This window comes from Macaca thibetana, chromosome 17 (genome assembly GCF_024542745.1).
Source record: "Macaca thibetana thibetana isolate TM-01 chromosome 17, ASM2454274v1, whole genome shotgun sequence".
NCBI classification, from domain to species: Eukaryota; Metazoa; Chordata; class Mammalia; order Primates; family Cercopithecidae; genus Macaca; species Macaca thibetana.
The window spans coordinates 15,985,547-16,000,178 of NC_065594.1; the positions used below are offsets into that span (position 1 = coordinate 15,985,547).

At 40.0% G+C, this 14,632-nt stretch overlaps 1 protein-coding gene across 1 annotated transcript; it reads right to left on the bottom strand.

Annotated features, from left to right (window-relative positions):
• Positions 1-11,013: 11,013 nt before the first annotated feature.
• On the bottom strand, positions 11,014-13,420 carry CSNK1A1L (casein kinase 1 alpha 1 like). Its single transcript, XM_050766093.1, has one exon. The coding sequence runs from the start codon at positions 13,007-13,009 to the stop codon at positions 11,996-11,998; it is 1,014 nt and encodes a 337-aa protein (XP_050622050.1). The 5' UTR covers positions 13,010-13,420; the 3' UTR covers positions 11,014-11,995.
• Positions 13,421-14,632: the final 1,212 nt, after the last annotated feature.

A 14,632-nucleotide genomic window follows, 5' to 3' on the forward strand; every position in this document is an offset into this window, starting at 1 on the left:
CTCAAGCCTGTAATCCCAGCACTTTGGGAGGCCGAGACGGGCGGATCACGAGGTCAGGAGATCGAGACCATCCTGGCTATCACGGTGAAACCCCGTCTCTACTAAAAAAAAAATACAAAAAAACTAGCCGGGCGAGGTGGCGGGCGCCTGTAGTCCCAGCTACTCGGGAGGCTGAGGCAGGAGAATGGTGTGAACCTGGGAGGCGGAACTTGCAGTGAGCTGAGATCCGGCCACTGCACTCCAGCCTGGGTGACAGAGCCAGACTCCGTCTCAAAAAAAAAAAAAAAAAAAAAAAAAAAAAAAAAAGATAATGTACTCTGTGGTCAGAAAGAAATGAGTTCAGCTTTGTCTGAGGTGACTGGGTTCAAGTTGCTTAAGCTATTTGAATCATTTCAATCTCAGTTTTCTTCTCTGTGAAGTGGGAATAATACCTCCTATTTAGAGGATTGACTGAGCTACACGTGTAGCAATGCTCCTGACATACAGGGGCTCATAACATGTAGTCTTTATTTTGATGATTGTAGACTGTCGTCTTTGGTAAGCTTGAACAATTTATCTTGCTGAAACTCTTTCCAATAGACATTTACTTGACTTGATGCTTCTGAGACAACATCTTTGTTTATTCTCCTATCTTTCTGGCTACCCCTTTTTCTTTTGGTAACTTTTATTTTCCTAACTACATTTTTATTGTTTGTTTTCTTCAAGAATCCATAATGGGGCTCATTTTCTTCCTCTTCATATTCTTCCTGAGCAATAGTATCTCTAGTGGAATCATTTTTTTCCCTCTTCCACGTCCCTGTTGGTCATAAAATGGGAACACACACCACCAACACTTTCACCCATTTAGAAGTGCCCATTTGGGAGGAGTAATATTTCATCCTTCTCCACATCTCTAACCTGTCTTATATCCAGGAGTGGGAGTGACTTAACTTTTTGGTGAGACTGGAAAAAAGTGTTCACTATATAACTCTAGCCTATGGTTTGCTAGAGTTCTTTCTGTCTCTCCCAGCTGGGCATTGTCCAGCTATTTTGTCTGAATTGAGCAGATAAGTTCAAAGTGGTTTAAAATGAAGTAACTATAGAGTCTGAATAAATATTGTTGACCCAAGTGCTTTAAGAATTCAAAGTGTAAGACTGGTATTTACTATTTCATTTCAGATAAGGAAGATTAAATACAGTTTTATTTTTAATCTCCCAAGGTGATAACCTATAATATTAACACTATGTTAACCTTAAGTCTTATTCAAATGTTTGTTGTAGGAAATTGTGTCGGCTCACTAAAGTTATACATTTTATTTGTCATAGGAAATTAAATTTACTCACCAACCTTTTGATAATTAACCCATGACTATGACTTCATTGATCTTACTAAAATTGACCTTATCTACATTTAAACTCTGTAAATTCTCTTTAGATAGGAAACGATCTCAAACTCTTAGCTTAGATTTTTCTTCTTGCTGATTGTATAGTTAAAATTAAATGCCAAATCTCATATTTTTACACTTCCAAATGAGGTCCCAGTCTACTCTTTCCAACAATAAGGGATATATTTTGATTCTTATTTGACTTTTTTCTTATTTCTTGATTGATTCTGAATCTAGAGAGGAAGGATATAACAAACTGGTCCTTTTGAACCCTAATACAAGCCGGGTATTCACTGGGGATTTGCTTTCATTGTAAATGCCAATTGTAGTCAGCGTTGTGAGAAGGGAATAGATAATACCACTTAATTCTAGCACAGGCAGCTAACAACATTTCAGAAAAGACCCTGCTTTTCTTAAAGCGCTGAATTGGCTTTAGCCTTATCAGTCTGTGTAACCTTATTAATGCTTGTAATTTTGGTCCTATTAAACCCTTGATTACTTACTATATTGAGATTGTGAACTTGAGGATCATATTTTCTCATATACCACTTTGCTGTTATACTTGCACTTCTCTCTATTTATAATACCCAGTTCTTAAATGCCACATAGCCCATGGCTCAGTATTTTCTGCTCAAATGCTGGCTCCTCGAGGCTTTGTCTCCTGACCCTTCCTCTCCCCTGCATTTCAAAGCTTGATTTAGTGCTTCATCTGAGCTTGTTTCTCGTGAGATATATATCTATGGAGCTCATGGCAGTATTGTGATTAAAACGTACACAAATTCTTTCTGTTTTTGCTAAATAGATTATGATTTCCTTGGGTGCAGAGATCATGGTCTTCATTTAAGTAACATTAGTGCTTAGTATGCGGTCAATGAATGTTTACTAAAAATAAATAAAATGAATAAACAAACTCTGTTAAGTATAGACCAATTGTTCTAGCTATGGATTAGTACCAACTTATAATTTTATCCTAACATAATTATTAACAGTATCCGCTTTCACTCTCAAAGGTGTTCCAGTTTGGAGGATAAATTCTAGGTCACCTTATTCATAAGGATTCTTGGGGGAGATATAGAGCTGAATTGCTTTTTTTTTTTTTTTTTTTTTTTTTTTTTTTTTTTTTGCATCTAAGAGGATAATGTTCTCAGATTTTCTGGGAAGCAGAGACAATTATTCTTATAAATTATAATAACAAAAATATCTTAATGATAATTTTTTTGCCTACAAAATGAAACTAGCTAACTGTTTTACAGATTTCTGTGAGAATATGTGTACTAGTTCACTATGGCTGCCACAACAAAATACCACAGTCTGTGTTGCTTAAACAACAGGCTTTATTTTCTCACAGTTCTGTAGGCTGGAAGTCCAAGATCAAGTTGTCTGCAGGTTTGGTTTTTCAAGGCCTCTCTGGAGGCTCACAGATGGCTGCCTTCTTGCTGCATCCTCACATGGCCTTTTCTCTGTGTGTACATCCTTGTTGTCTCTTCCTTGTTTTGTAAAGACACTAGTTATACTTAATTAAAGTCCTGCTCTTATAACCTCATTTAACCTTCATTACCGCCTTTAAAGTCCCTTATCTCCAAATATAGTCACATTGGGGGTTGAGAAGTCAATATACAATTTTGGGGAACACAATTCAGTCCATAATATGTGTATATAAATATATGGTATGTGAATTTTTATATCCACACCTACCAACCCATATACAAAAAATCATTTTGAAAATAACACGATGAGGACCTTTCTGTTTTGGACAGAATAATATAAATGGGTGGTAGAAAACTTTTTTTTTGAGACAGAGTCTCACTCTGTCACTCAGGCTGGAGTGCACTGGCATGATCTCAGCTCATTGCAACCTCCACCTCCTGGATTCAAGTGATTCTCCTGCCTCAGCCTCCTGAGTACCTGGGATTACAGGCATGTGCCACCACGCCTCGTTAATTTTTGTATTTTTCATAGAGACGGGGTTTCACCATGTTGGCCATGTTGGTCTCGAACTCCTGACTTCAAGTGATCTGCCTTCCTTGGCCTCCCAAAGTGCTAGGATTGCAGGCATGAGTTGCTGTGCCCAACCCTTTTTATTCAGTCTCATATTATCAGATTATTTTGTCTGAGCTTTAAAAACAAATTTATTACTCTATAACAGATAATAATAATTTACTCATTTAAAATACTGCATACAATTTCTAGACTGGGCACAGTGCCTCACACCTGTAATCCCAGCACTTTGAGAGGCTGATGTGGGTGGATCACTTGAGGCCAGGAGTTCAAGACCAGTCTGGCCAATGTGGCAAAACCTCGTCTCTACTAAAAATACAAAAAAATTAGCTGGGTGTGGTGGTGGACCCCTGTAATCCCAGTTACTTGGGAGGCTGAGGCAGGAGAATCTCTTGAACTGGGGAGGCGGAGGTTGCAGTGAATCGAAATTGGCCACTGCACTCCAGCCTGGGTGACAGAATGAGACTTCATTTCAAAACAACAACAACAACAACAATGACGACGGTAAAAAAAAAACAAAAGCAAACAACAAAAACCCCAAAAAACCATACAACCTCTAGACCGTGGCAAGAGCAGTCCTTGTCAGGCTACCATGCTTCAGAGGCCTGCTAGACCCCTTTTTTTCTGTGGGGTGAGGAGTCCATACAACCAAAAGGACATGTAGGTGACTAGATCTCTGGGATTTCTGCTCAAGCATTCTCAAGATGTATCTGGGAACTCTTTGGGCCTCCTTTGAGTCTCCAACCTCCTGAGTGTGGTCTGTACCACTGGTAGGGCAGCACAGGCAATTGTTGCTGAAGAAGAAGAGTTCTGCTTCCTTCCTAACTACCATACTCTGGTGTGGAACTGGAAGGGATCCTAGCTAATTATGAGGCTATAAAATTGATACAATAATAAACAGAACCAATTTTATTTGATGGTTTATTGACTTGATTTTATACCTTTCAAATGTTTAAATCTATGCTGTATGAGTCTTCATTTGTATTCTTGCTCCAGGCTCCACAAATGTTAGGAGTTAACTTTTTATTTTTTTGAGATGGAGTCTCACTCTGTAGCCCAGGCTGGAGGACAGTGGCACCATCTCAGCTTATTGCAGCCTCCACCTCCCGGGTTCAAGCAATTCTTCTGCCTCAGCCCCTTGAGTAGCTGGGATTACAGGTGTGCCCCACCACGCCTGGTTAATTTTTGTATTTTTAGTACAGATGAGGTTTTGCCATGTTGGCCAGGCTGGATTTGAACCCCTGACCTCAAGTAATCTGTCCACCTTGGCCTCCCAAAGTGCTGGGGTTGTAGGCGTGAGCCACCCTGCAAAGCCTGGGGTGAAACTTTTAAATGAGCATTTATTATTTGTCATTCACAATGCCAAGTGTCATTTATCATTTGATCTACACAACAGATAATTGGTAGGTCCTATTGCTGATCTCAGTTTACAGAAATGAAACTGTGACCAAAGTCAACCCTGCTCAAAGAAGCAGAGTTGGGCCTAGAATGGAGCTCTGACCTCAGAGAATGAACTTAGCCCCTCTACCCTACTCTAGGGCCATTCAAAGAATGATGGTAATTCTCATTCATTTTGAAGGACGTAAAACATGAACTCATTGACCACAAATAGTGAGTTTGTCTGAAGATAATAATTGTCTGGGAATCTGCAACAAATTGTTCAGATTCCAAAATCTGTATTTTCAGACATAAGACTTAGAAAAACTGCATGCATTATTCTGTAACTAGTTCTGCCTTAAGTGGTGTAACTGCACAATGGAAAGAGTGGGTAATCTTGTTCAAATGAAAGTTTCTTCAAATAATGGAGCAAATGACTTGCAGGAATCTACATGAAACTGAAAAGAAGTAGCTCCCTATCACTTATCAAGGAGTGTTGAAAGGTATGGGGGCAGTTAGTTTTCCTGCTCATCTTGAAATGAAATGATAGTGGTCGAGAATTCCACCAACACAAACATATTTTTGCTTCTCTTTTTTTTGAATGTGCGCTACTGGCAGGCAGGATTCACACTGTGTCTTTAATTATGGAACATTAGAACACGTCTTTACCTACACATATACTAGAACGGTCGTCCAATTTAGAACAGAGTGTTCTTCCTTTGCTCCTTATTGGGCCCTAGTAGAAACTTCAAAGTCTGTAAGCAAGGTCAGTTTAGTGCCTTGCTTTTTTGCCCATCATGTTTATGTTTGTTCCCAATAAGACTGGTTTGTAATTTGGAGAATGACATCTTTTTTTGGTTCTTCACATGACCATGAATGCCCCAAGCTCCTGATGATTTGTAAACCACAAGATACAGCAGCTGAAATGGATTAGTTTAATAATAAACATAAACACAGGGAACAGTCTGGTCCATTATGCAAATTTCTCACATGAAATAGTGGTCTTAATAATGGCAAGGTTTCAGTCCCAGCTGCTTTCCTAATTCACTTACTTCAAGAACTTCTTTGTATGTGATTTAAACATTCCAACTTACTTCCAGGATACTTCAGTCCCTTTAAAATTATTCTGCTTGCCCTTTACTTTAGCTTTCACAGTGTTGCTGAGTAGCTACCCACGCAAAGCAGGGGGACATCTTGAATCAGAGGTGGAATCTGCAATGGAAGGATCTGTGTTATCTCAATCCTCCAAGTGAGGAAAGGGGAAGTATTTAGGGTAGACTGAAGGGCTAAGGGGACTGTGAAAGGACCTGTTGGAGGTAAAGTTAGGGTGGAGAAGCCAGCCAAATTCCAGACACTGCCTATTAGGCACACCCCCAATCCCTCCTTGAGGCATCTACATCTCATACACATCTAAAATTCAACATGAGCAAAACTGAACTCTTCATTTTGTCTTACTCAAAGCAGTCTCTCCCCCCATCTCAGTTTATGGTAACTTCTTCCTTCTAGTTAATCAGCCCAAACATCAGGAAATCGTCTTTGGCTGCTTTTTTTTTTTCTTACATATATTTATAAAAACCTATTAGCTCTCCCTTTCAAATATACCTAGAATTCAACAACTTCTTGTCCTTCCCCAGCTTGGTCTTAACCACAAGCACCTGCGAACCTAGATGATTGAGGTAGAGTTTCCATCACCTCTGTTTCCATCATTTCTGCTTCCATCATCTCATTCATGTCATTTATGGTAAAATCCAAGTCTCCTCTCCTTCACCTCTGACTTCGTCTCCTACTTCTCCCTCCTTTAACCTTGCTGATCCTCTTGTGATTTTTCAAATACTCCAGGTGTGTTCCTGTTTCAGAGCCTTTGCCCCTGCTGAAGTGCTCTCTCAACTCCATGTCTTTGCTCAGATAGCATTTTATTTTAAAGGAGATGATTTTATTCAGATTGTTGCAATAGGGAGAAGGTTCATGAATAAGGAACATCTCAAAAAAGAGAAAGGGGCCTATGGCTTTACAGAGGTAGAGGAATATGTGAGTCATGACAAAGGGTAGAGGTGAGTCCTATCTATAAGAACAGGGTGGTCCTTTGCAGTTAGTCATATCCCAGAACATAAAGGGTGGGGAATTTCTCAACCACTACTGCTTTCCAGGAGGACAGGCCTCTAATAAAATTCAGCATCCTTATTCCCTTCAGTTATCAGCTGTCATTAAACAACTCAGAGGAGGTTATAAACCTCCTGAGTAGGTGACACAGGTCTAAAAAACAATCTTATTGGCACTGTGCTTGTACAACCATTTGAACCCTCTGTTGGAAGGTGGTGGCAAAGAGTAGTTGTTTGTAGGTCTGGGAGGTCACCTTAAAAGACCTCTTCTCATTTGCAGCCATACCCGGGGGTAGATGACGGTGCACTGGCTGTCATACACTGGCACTTTGCTGCAGACTAGCAGATCTCGTGACTACACCTAACACAGCTTCCTACAGCTGCACATCTCTCAGAGTGGCAGAAATGGACATGCTCATTACAGACGTAAAGACAGAGGCTTGGCGGGAGTAAACAGGGATCTCAAAGTGAGGCCCGGCCCTATAGAGATATGTCAGTTTCATCTTCTCCAGCATCATTAGCTCTAGGTAGTGCAAATGTTTCCACTTAAGTTAAGGAAAATTTATTCCACAATGATAATTAATTGTATGATAATGAGATTACAGAGATTATAGCAGGTATGCCCAATGAGACCTTTATACTGGCTTATCACAAAGGATACACATGAAAAGATGCATAGAGTGACGTGTGGGAGAAGGGGCATGGAGCTTCCACCCTCCAGGAGCCTCCACATGTTCAGCTATATAGAAGCTCCTTCAGTGGCGTTTTCTAAGTGAGGGACTCTCTGACTGCCTTGGTTTTAGCTGGGCACAACACTCCTCATTCCCTCCACTGTTATTTTTCTTCATTGTAATTATCTTCTGAGTAATTTTAGTTATTTCTTTCATTTATTTGTTACCCCCACTGGAATGTAAATTTCATGACAGTAGGGATTTTCACCTATTTTATTCACTGATACAGCCCCAGCAACTAGAACAATATCTGGCCTATAGTAGGTGCTTAACAAATGAATAACTGAAGATGTGAATGAACTGTACTGAAACATAACTATGGCCTCTTAAGCATGGAGAACAATAGCCATGCACAGATGGGTGCCTGGGTATCAGAATATGTCTACAGTTAAACACGAATATGAACAAATGAAAATCATTTTGTATAATTTGGTGACATTTTTTTCTGTGTTTATCATGCTTCTCTTTCTGTAACAGGGATACCAAAGATTGACCAGATGAGATTTTAGAGGTAAAGTTGAGATTTGTAGGTAAAACTTAATTTCATCTATAATTTCTGAGTCAAACCTTAGACCATTAAGATAGATTCAAATAGATGCAGTGGGAAGCCTTGGAAGTTTTTTTCAGGGTATATGTGAACAAGTCTGTATGTGAAAGCATTGTGGGTGGTGGTGCTGGTATTGCTGGATTGGGGTGAAAATGCTTATTTGTAAACTTCTGTGATCATCTCTGATTGGAAAAGTAGCACCATCCTCAGCTGCTCCATCCTCCTGGTGGGTCTCGTAATGGCCCCAAGGAATCATAGATGTTAGAAGATGGTGGAAGAATAGAAAGGCTGTGAAGGACCCAAAGAGGTTCCACTCAACTTACCCATTAATAAAATGGCCATCATTTCTTCTTTTTCCCTTTTTGATTTAAAATACTATAGCTGCCATTTTTCAAAATTTTTTCCTTTTAGTTTCTTTACAGCTTATTACTTGCCTGGATTTTCCATAAATATTTTACATGCTAAGGGACATAGTGTTTAAGTCCTGTGATTCTCCTGTGCCTAAATCAAGTTTCTAAATTATGTCATATGTTAGGAACTGCAGCCAGGAGTTAAAAACTTGGCAGTTTGAAAACCTGGATTCAGTACAGGCTTCCACTATCCCTTGGAATCATTCAATATGACCTCTTCATGGGTGGGGGGCTCTCTTTTTCTCTCCCTGTTTTTGTAGTTCCTAGGGATTTCAAAGTTGGAGGACAGAGAAATACAGAACTGAAGATGTACTTTATTCGGAATATGTGTGATTTTACTTCTGCACAGTTCAGATGTGTGCTACTTTTTAATGTGTGTGACCTATGAGAAGCTATAAATATGTCAAGGAAAAAAGTACATACATATAAATGTGTGCATGCTGTTTCTTTTAAGCTTTTGGCTTTAGAATACAAAATATATTATTGTCTTTTGTCTTCATGTGGCAGAATATAGTTCCTTTTGTTACTCGACAGTAGGTTCCCAATGGAAGAAGGTTAATGACAAAGAATCCAAGAAGACTTTTTTTTTTTTTTTAAAAAAAAACTTCTTTTGTTTGATATTTTTATTATAATGGAATTAGGAAAATCTCTTAATAAAAATATTTGTTGGTGGAAAAATCATAGTAAAGGTAAACCTCCAAATATCTATTTGTAGACCATCAAAGCATAAGCACATCCATATGGTAGGATAACCAGTGTCTCCCTTCATGTCTACTCTCTTTTTTTGTCTTTTTGACAGTCTTGCTCTGTCACCCAGGCTGGAGTGCAGTGGTGCGATCTCGGCTCACTGCAACCTCTGTCTCTCAGGTTCAAGCGATTCTCCTGCCTCAGCCTGATGAGTAGCTGGGACTACAAGGCATCCACCACCACGCATGGCTACTTTTTGTATTTTTTAGTAGAGATGAGGTTTCACCATGCTGCCCAGGCTTGTCTCAAACTCCTGACCTCAGCTGATCCATCTGCCTCGGCCTCCCAAAGTGCTGAGATTACAGGCGTGAGCCACTGTGCCCAGACACGTATACTCTTTTTAAAATTTTCTTGTTTTACCCTCCCCAAAACAGAGACATTGAACAGTAGTTAGAATGGCCATCTCCCAACGTGTAAAAAAACTGCACTCTCCAATGGGTGAACAAAGTAAAGAGCAGTAACTTAGAATTCGGCTGAGGAAGCCACTGTGGAGCCTTAAGGGGTGAGGTCTCCCAATATCACAGTGATGTGTCTTCAACTTATATCACCCTTTAGTGGAAAAACATAATGTAATTTTTGTGAAATGAGATTCATCTCTTGGCATGACTAGTAACAGCATTCACTGCATTTCGCATTCTTCTTTTATGAACTGTGAAGACATTGAATGGTATCTAGAAGAAAAATGGAATGATGATATACCGGGAGAAAAACACCTATATTTTGTTTTACAAAGCTAACAGTAGTTTTAAATCTGCAACTTCATTATACAACAACTATGCCACAACCTTTTCAAATGGCAAGAATACAAAAATATTTCAGAATAAGTACATACTGAATAAAAGCACTGAAAAATATCTTGCTGGGGGAGGTAAGCTTGGAAAAGTTACTACCAAAGTTAAATATTTTTCTTTTATATAAACTATACTCAAAAATAGCTTTATGAGACTGATTTCTGGAAAGGGCTTAATAGCTAAGAAACAAATACCTTAACTAACAAGGGTGGATAGAAAGAAACAAAGAAGCTTCCTACCCCCAACATTTGGACTTACTAAGATTTCTTCAGTATTATAGTACTAATATATCCCTTAATGGCAGAATGCGGTAATCATGGAATTAATTATTGCTGAAGTAGTTTTCAAATGAAAAAAATAAAAAAAAAAATGAAACCTGATACAATCTGACCAAACATGTGGCAATTTTCAATTTCAAGGTTATTTTACAAAATGCCTACATTTACACAATAGGCTCCTGGCAGCATTTTCAGACAAAAGTTCTTTTAATTTATCCTGACATGCTATAAGTGAATAAATTACACTATTTAAAGAATTAAAAGGAAAATGAGTTTTCCTTTATCTTGCGTCAGAGAAAAAAAAAGAAGGTGCAAAGAGATTGAGAGGAAGCGCATACACACACACATAATTCAGAGAAACAGATGGGGGTTAGGGAGGGTCAATGATCACAGAACCTCACACAGTGTGCTCTCCAAGGGTAAAAGTCAACTGTTTATAGCCATTTCACAAGTATTTTAAACAACAATGTTTTATAGTCAAACCCTTCAATGCTTGCATTCTTATTTGAAATCAGCCCAGCTATTAGTCAGTGGAAGAAGTAACAATACCAAGTTCTGACAGTTGCAGTACTAGATACTGTACCACAAGTCATTAGAAAAAGAAAAATGAAAGAATACATTTCTCTTCATACAAAACAATTATTTTAGAATAAAAACATTGAAAAAAGTTATGTCATGAAATAAAATTTACTTGCAAAGGAATATCATGTAACAAATGACTTTAAGTTGACTATCAAAAAATTGGGGAGATTTTTATTTCCTAGTGAATCAGCAAGGCATTTTTTGGTTGTTGTTTAAAAAAGTATCACTTTCTTACAGAAACGGTTTTAAGTGAACTTGTAAAACATAAAAGCTCCCATTTCAAAATATGAACAAAATCCCAGATCACATAGGTGTTTACAGTGATTACATTTATCTAAACAATGCACATACATGTTCAGTTGTAAGATGTTAACTAAATTTCTGTGACAAATATGGTTGTTGTTGTCGTTTTTATAATACCGAAAACATGATAAAGTTAGTGTGGAATTCTAAAGATTATCTGGTAGTTACTAAGATTTTCTTATGTCTTTGCAGGTAAGCAGGCAGTATCTTTCCTATTCTCAAAACTGGAATTTTTGTTTGCTACCAGATCAGCTGGCTTGCAAACAAGAAGCCAACCATTTTAAGAATGCTTTTTGTGTGAACAATGTGCAGACCCCAGGGATGGAGAAACCCTAAAAATGCTCAATGGTAAGCATTTACAACCTTCACAGCTGTGGCTGAAGACTGTTCTTCTGAAATGAGATATCAAAGCAGTCTAGTTCAAAATAAAAGGTTTTAACAAAAAAATTGGCATATGGACAATGTCTCCACCAATTCGTGTGTGTCAACCATTTAGTTAATTTTTCTACTTGAATAAATGCAATAGAAAACCAGACACCATGTTTCACTACCTCAGTTAATATTCACAATTACAGCGGCTACACCTTGGGATACAGCATCACCCACGCTCCCCAGAGTCAGTTTATATTGAAATAAAGTTTTTTACACCAAGTAAATGGTTGTCCACAGCCACTAGCTAGTGTGCATATGAACTACAATTTCTAGATGTGGGGAGAAACAAATGCTGCTCGAATCATCTGCTCTGCTTCTTCTGTTCCTCATTCATGCTTAGTTTTCTTTCACATTATTCTTGTTTTTTTCAGTTTGCTTGCCTGTCTGGGTTTGGGCCTGCTGACCCTGCCCACTGGAAGAGGCTGCCTGCTGTGCTGCTTTCTGCTTTAACATCGTCCAATCAAATGTGTAGTCGTATTGGTGGTTCAGGGTCCTGAAAAGAATGCGGAATAGCTGCCTCAGATACATGTAATCTGGGACTTCCTCAAAGCGCAGCCCACGACAGTAGTTCAAGTACATGGCGAATTCTGCAGGAAACCCCTTACATAAAACTTCAACAGGGGTGGACATCTTCTTCTCACTAATTTTTTCATATTTTTGTTTTTTTGTTATAGCCTTTAGTCCTTGCCACGGCAGGCTGGTTCTATTAAAATACATGAAAACGTAGCCTAAGGATTCCATGTCATCTCGGCGGCTCTGCTCAATACCAAGATGTGCATTGATGCTGGCATATCGGACAGTGCCAATGAGGTGTTTATCTTCTCTGTACGGTATGTGTTGCCTGGTCCTGTTGTCTCTGTACTTTTTGGCCAAACCAAAATCAATAAGGAACAACTTGTTACAGTGGCGCCCAGTACCCATCAGGAAGTTATCTGGTTTAATGTCGCGGTGTAGAAAATTCTTTGTATGCACGTATTCAATTCTGCTGATCATCTGGTCGGCTAACATAAGTACAGTTTTCATGGTGAACCTTCTTGAACAGAAATTAAAGAGGTCTTCGAGGCTGGGTCCCAGAAGGTCCATGACTAGCACATTGCTGTCTTTTTCCTGACCATACCAGTGCATGTGGGGGATGCCAACCCCACCTTGAAGAATCGTGTAGAGTTTGCTCTCATATAACAACTGGGGGTGCTTGGCCTTCTGAGATTCCAGCTTCACTGCTACTTCCTCGCCGTTGGTGGTGGTGATCCCCAGATAAACGTCTCCGAAGGAGCCAGACCCGATCTTCCGCACCAGTTTGTATTTCCCTCCCACAACGAGTTCGGCCTTGGAGCCGCTGTTGTTTGCCATCCTGAGAGGCAAAGATGGAGGCTGGGCTCTGCCCTGACCCCTCTAGGGGAGGATGGAGGCCTCCGGGGCCCGCCAGCCCCACAAGGCTGAGGGTGAGGGCTGCTGGAAATGGCCACCGAGGCCTCTCCCGGTGTTACAGGGCCTGGAGTCAGCCTGATCCCCAGAGCACACCAGGGTTTCCGCCAGGCCACAGTTTTCGAGGGCTTCTCAAGGTTGCCAGGCTGGGCCACCACCTCTTTCTGGGTGGCGGTCGCTGCCTCGCTGTCGCGGCGACGTCGCGGGCTGAGAAAGGGGGCACAGCGAGTTGCGGCAGCGATACCGCTGCCACCGCTGCCAACGGCTGTGGGCCCGAGGGCCCGGTCACGCCGCTGGCGCCGCCATCTTGTTCCTCCGCCTCAGCCAACCACAAATCGAGAATTTTTGGAGACACTATTAATGTTTGAGTCCTCTGTTAGGTGTTCCACTCATCTTGTTCCATTTAACACGAACTTGCTAGTCTTGTAAGATAGCTGTTATTTTCCCTGATTCGTTGGGTAAGAAAGGCTAAGTCTCAGGTAAGCGGCCTAAGGTTGCAAGAGATTGTGGGCCAGCTGGAATTCAAAACTGCCTAGGCTTATGTAACTCGAAGCTCACCTCCTTTCAACTAAATTGTGCAGAAATGGGAGGCTTTTATAACAAAGATATTCTTGTTTTCGGGCCCAGTCATTGTCCCACCTACTTCCCTAGCCATCATGTCTCCCTGGGTTAATGCCAGTTGGGGTGCCACCCCTTGGGCTTTTTCTCTGCAGTCTCAGTGGTTGCTTGTTTATTGAGTTTAGTCAACAAGAGTTACTTACTGCTAGTTAAATTGAAATGTGTGTGTGTGTTTTTTAAGCGATCTTTTTGAAATTTTTTCATAGAGTGCTTTGAATTTAAATAAGATTCCACAGAGAAGTTCTGGCAAAACTGACTAAATGAAGGATTCAAGTAAAATTTAACCAAAATAGAGAGAAGAAACAGACGCCGGCAGTTCTGAGCATTTTCTCGAAAGAATTGGGGCCAACACTAGCAAAAAAGCGGTACCATTTCAATATTTTTATGACAGTTCACATCACAAATAACAAAACCTGTGCGATTATTTTGTTTTATGAGGATATGGGATAGGAACTGAGTATAATCCTAACGGGGCAGTAGCAACGAATTTGGGGACCAATGGCAGAAGGGCAGGAGAGGGAGGTGCAGCTTTGAAAGTAGGTATTCCCACTTTACTGTCTCACATAAATTAGTGCTGTTTCTAACTTTTCTGACCTGCATCAATCTATGGCGAGAGAAGGAGCTGCTTTGAGACATAGACGGGCACAGAACATTATAAAGTGCTTTAAAACATTTTTAAAGTTCGCTTAAGACAAATATGTGAGGTGGGTGGCACAGTGTATTACTTGGCTTTGCAGCAGGAACAACTCGCAAATCTCAGTGACTTACAATGACAAAGTTTATTTATCATTCAGGTTTTATGTAAGCTGTAGATCAGCTGCATCTCTGCTTCCTGTGTCCTCTTTGTTCTAGAATGCGGGCTGAAAGAGCAGCCTCCTTAGGAGCATGCTGTTCTCATAATAAAAGGAGTGGCAAATGTCACATTCCACT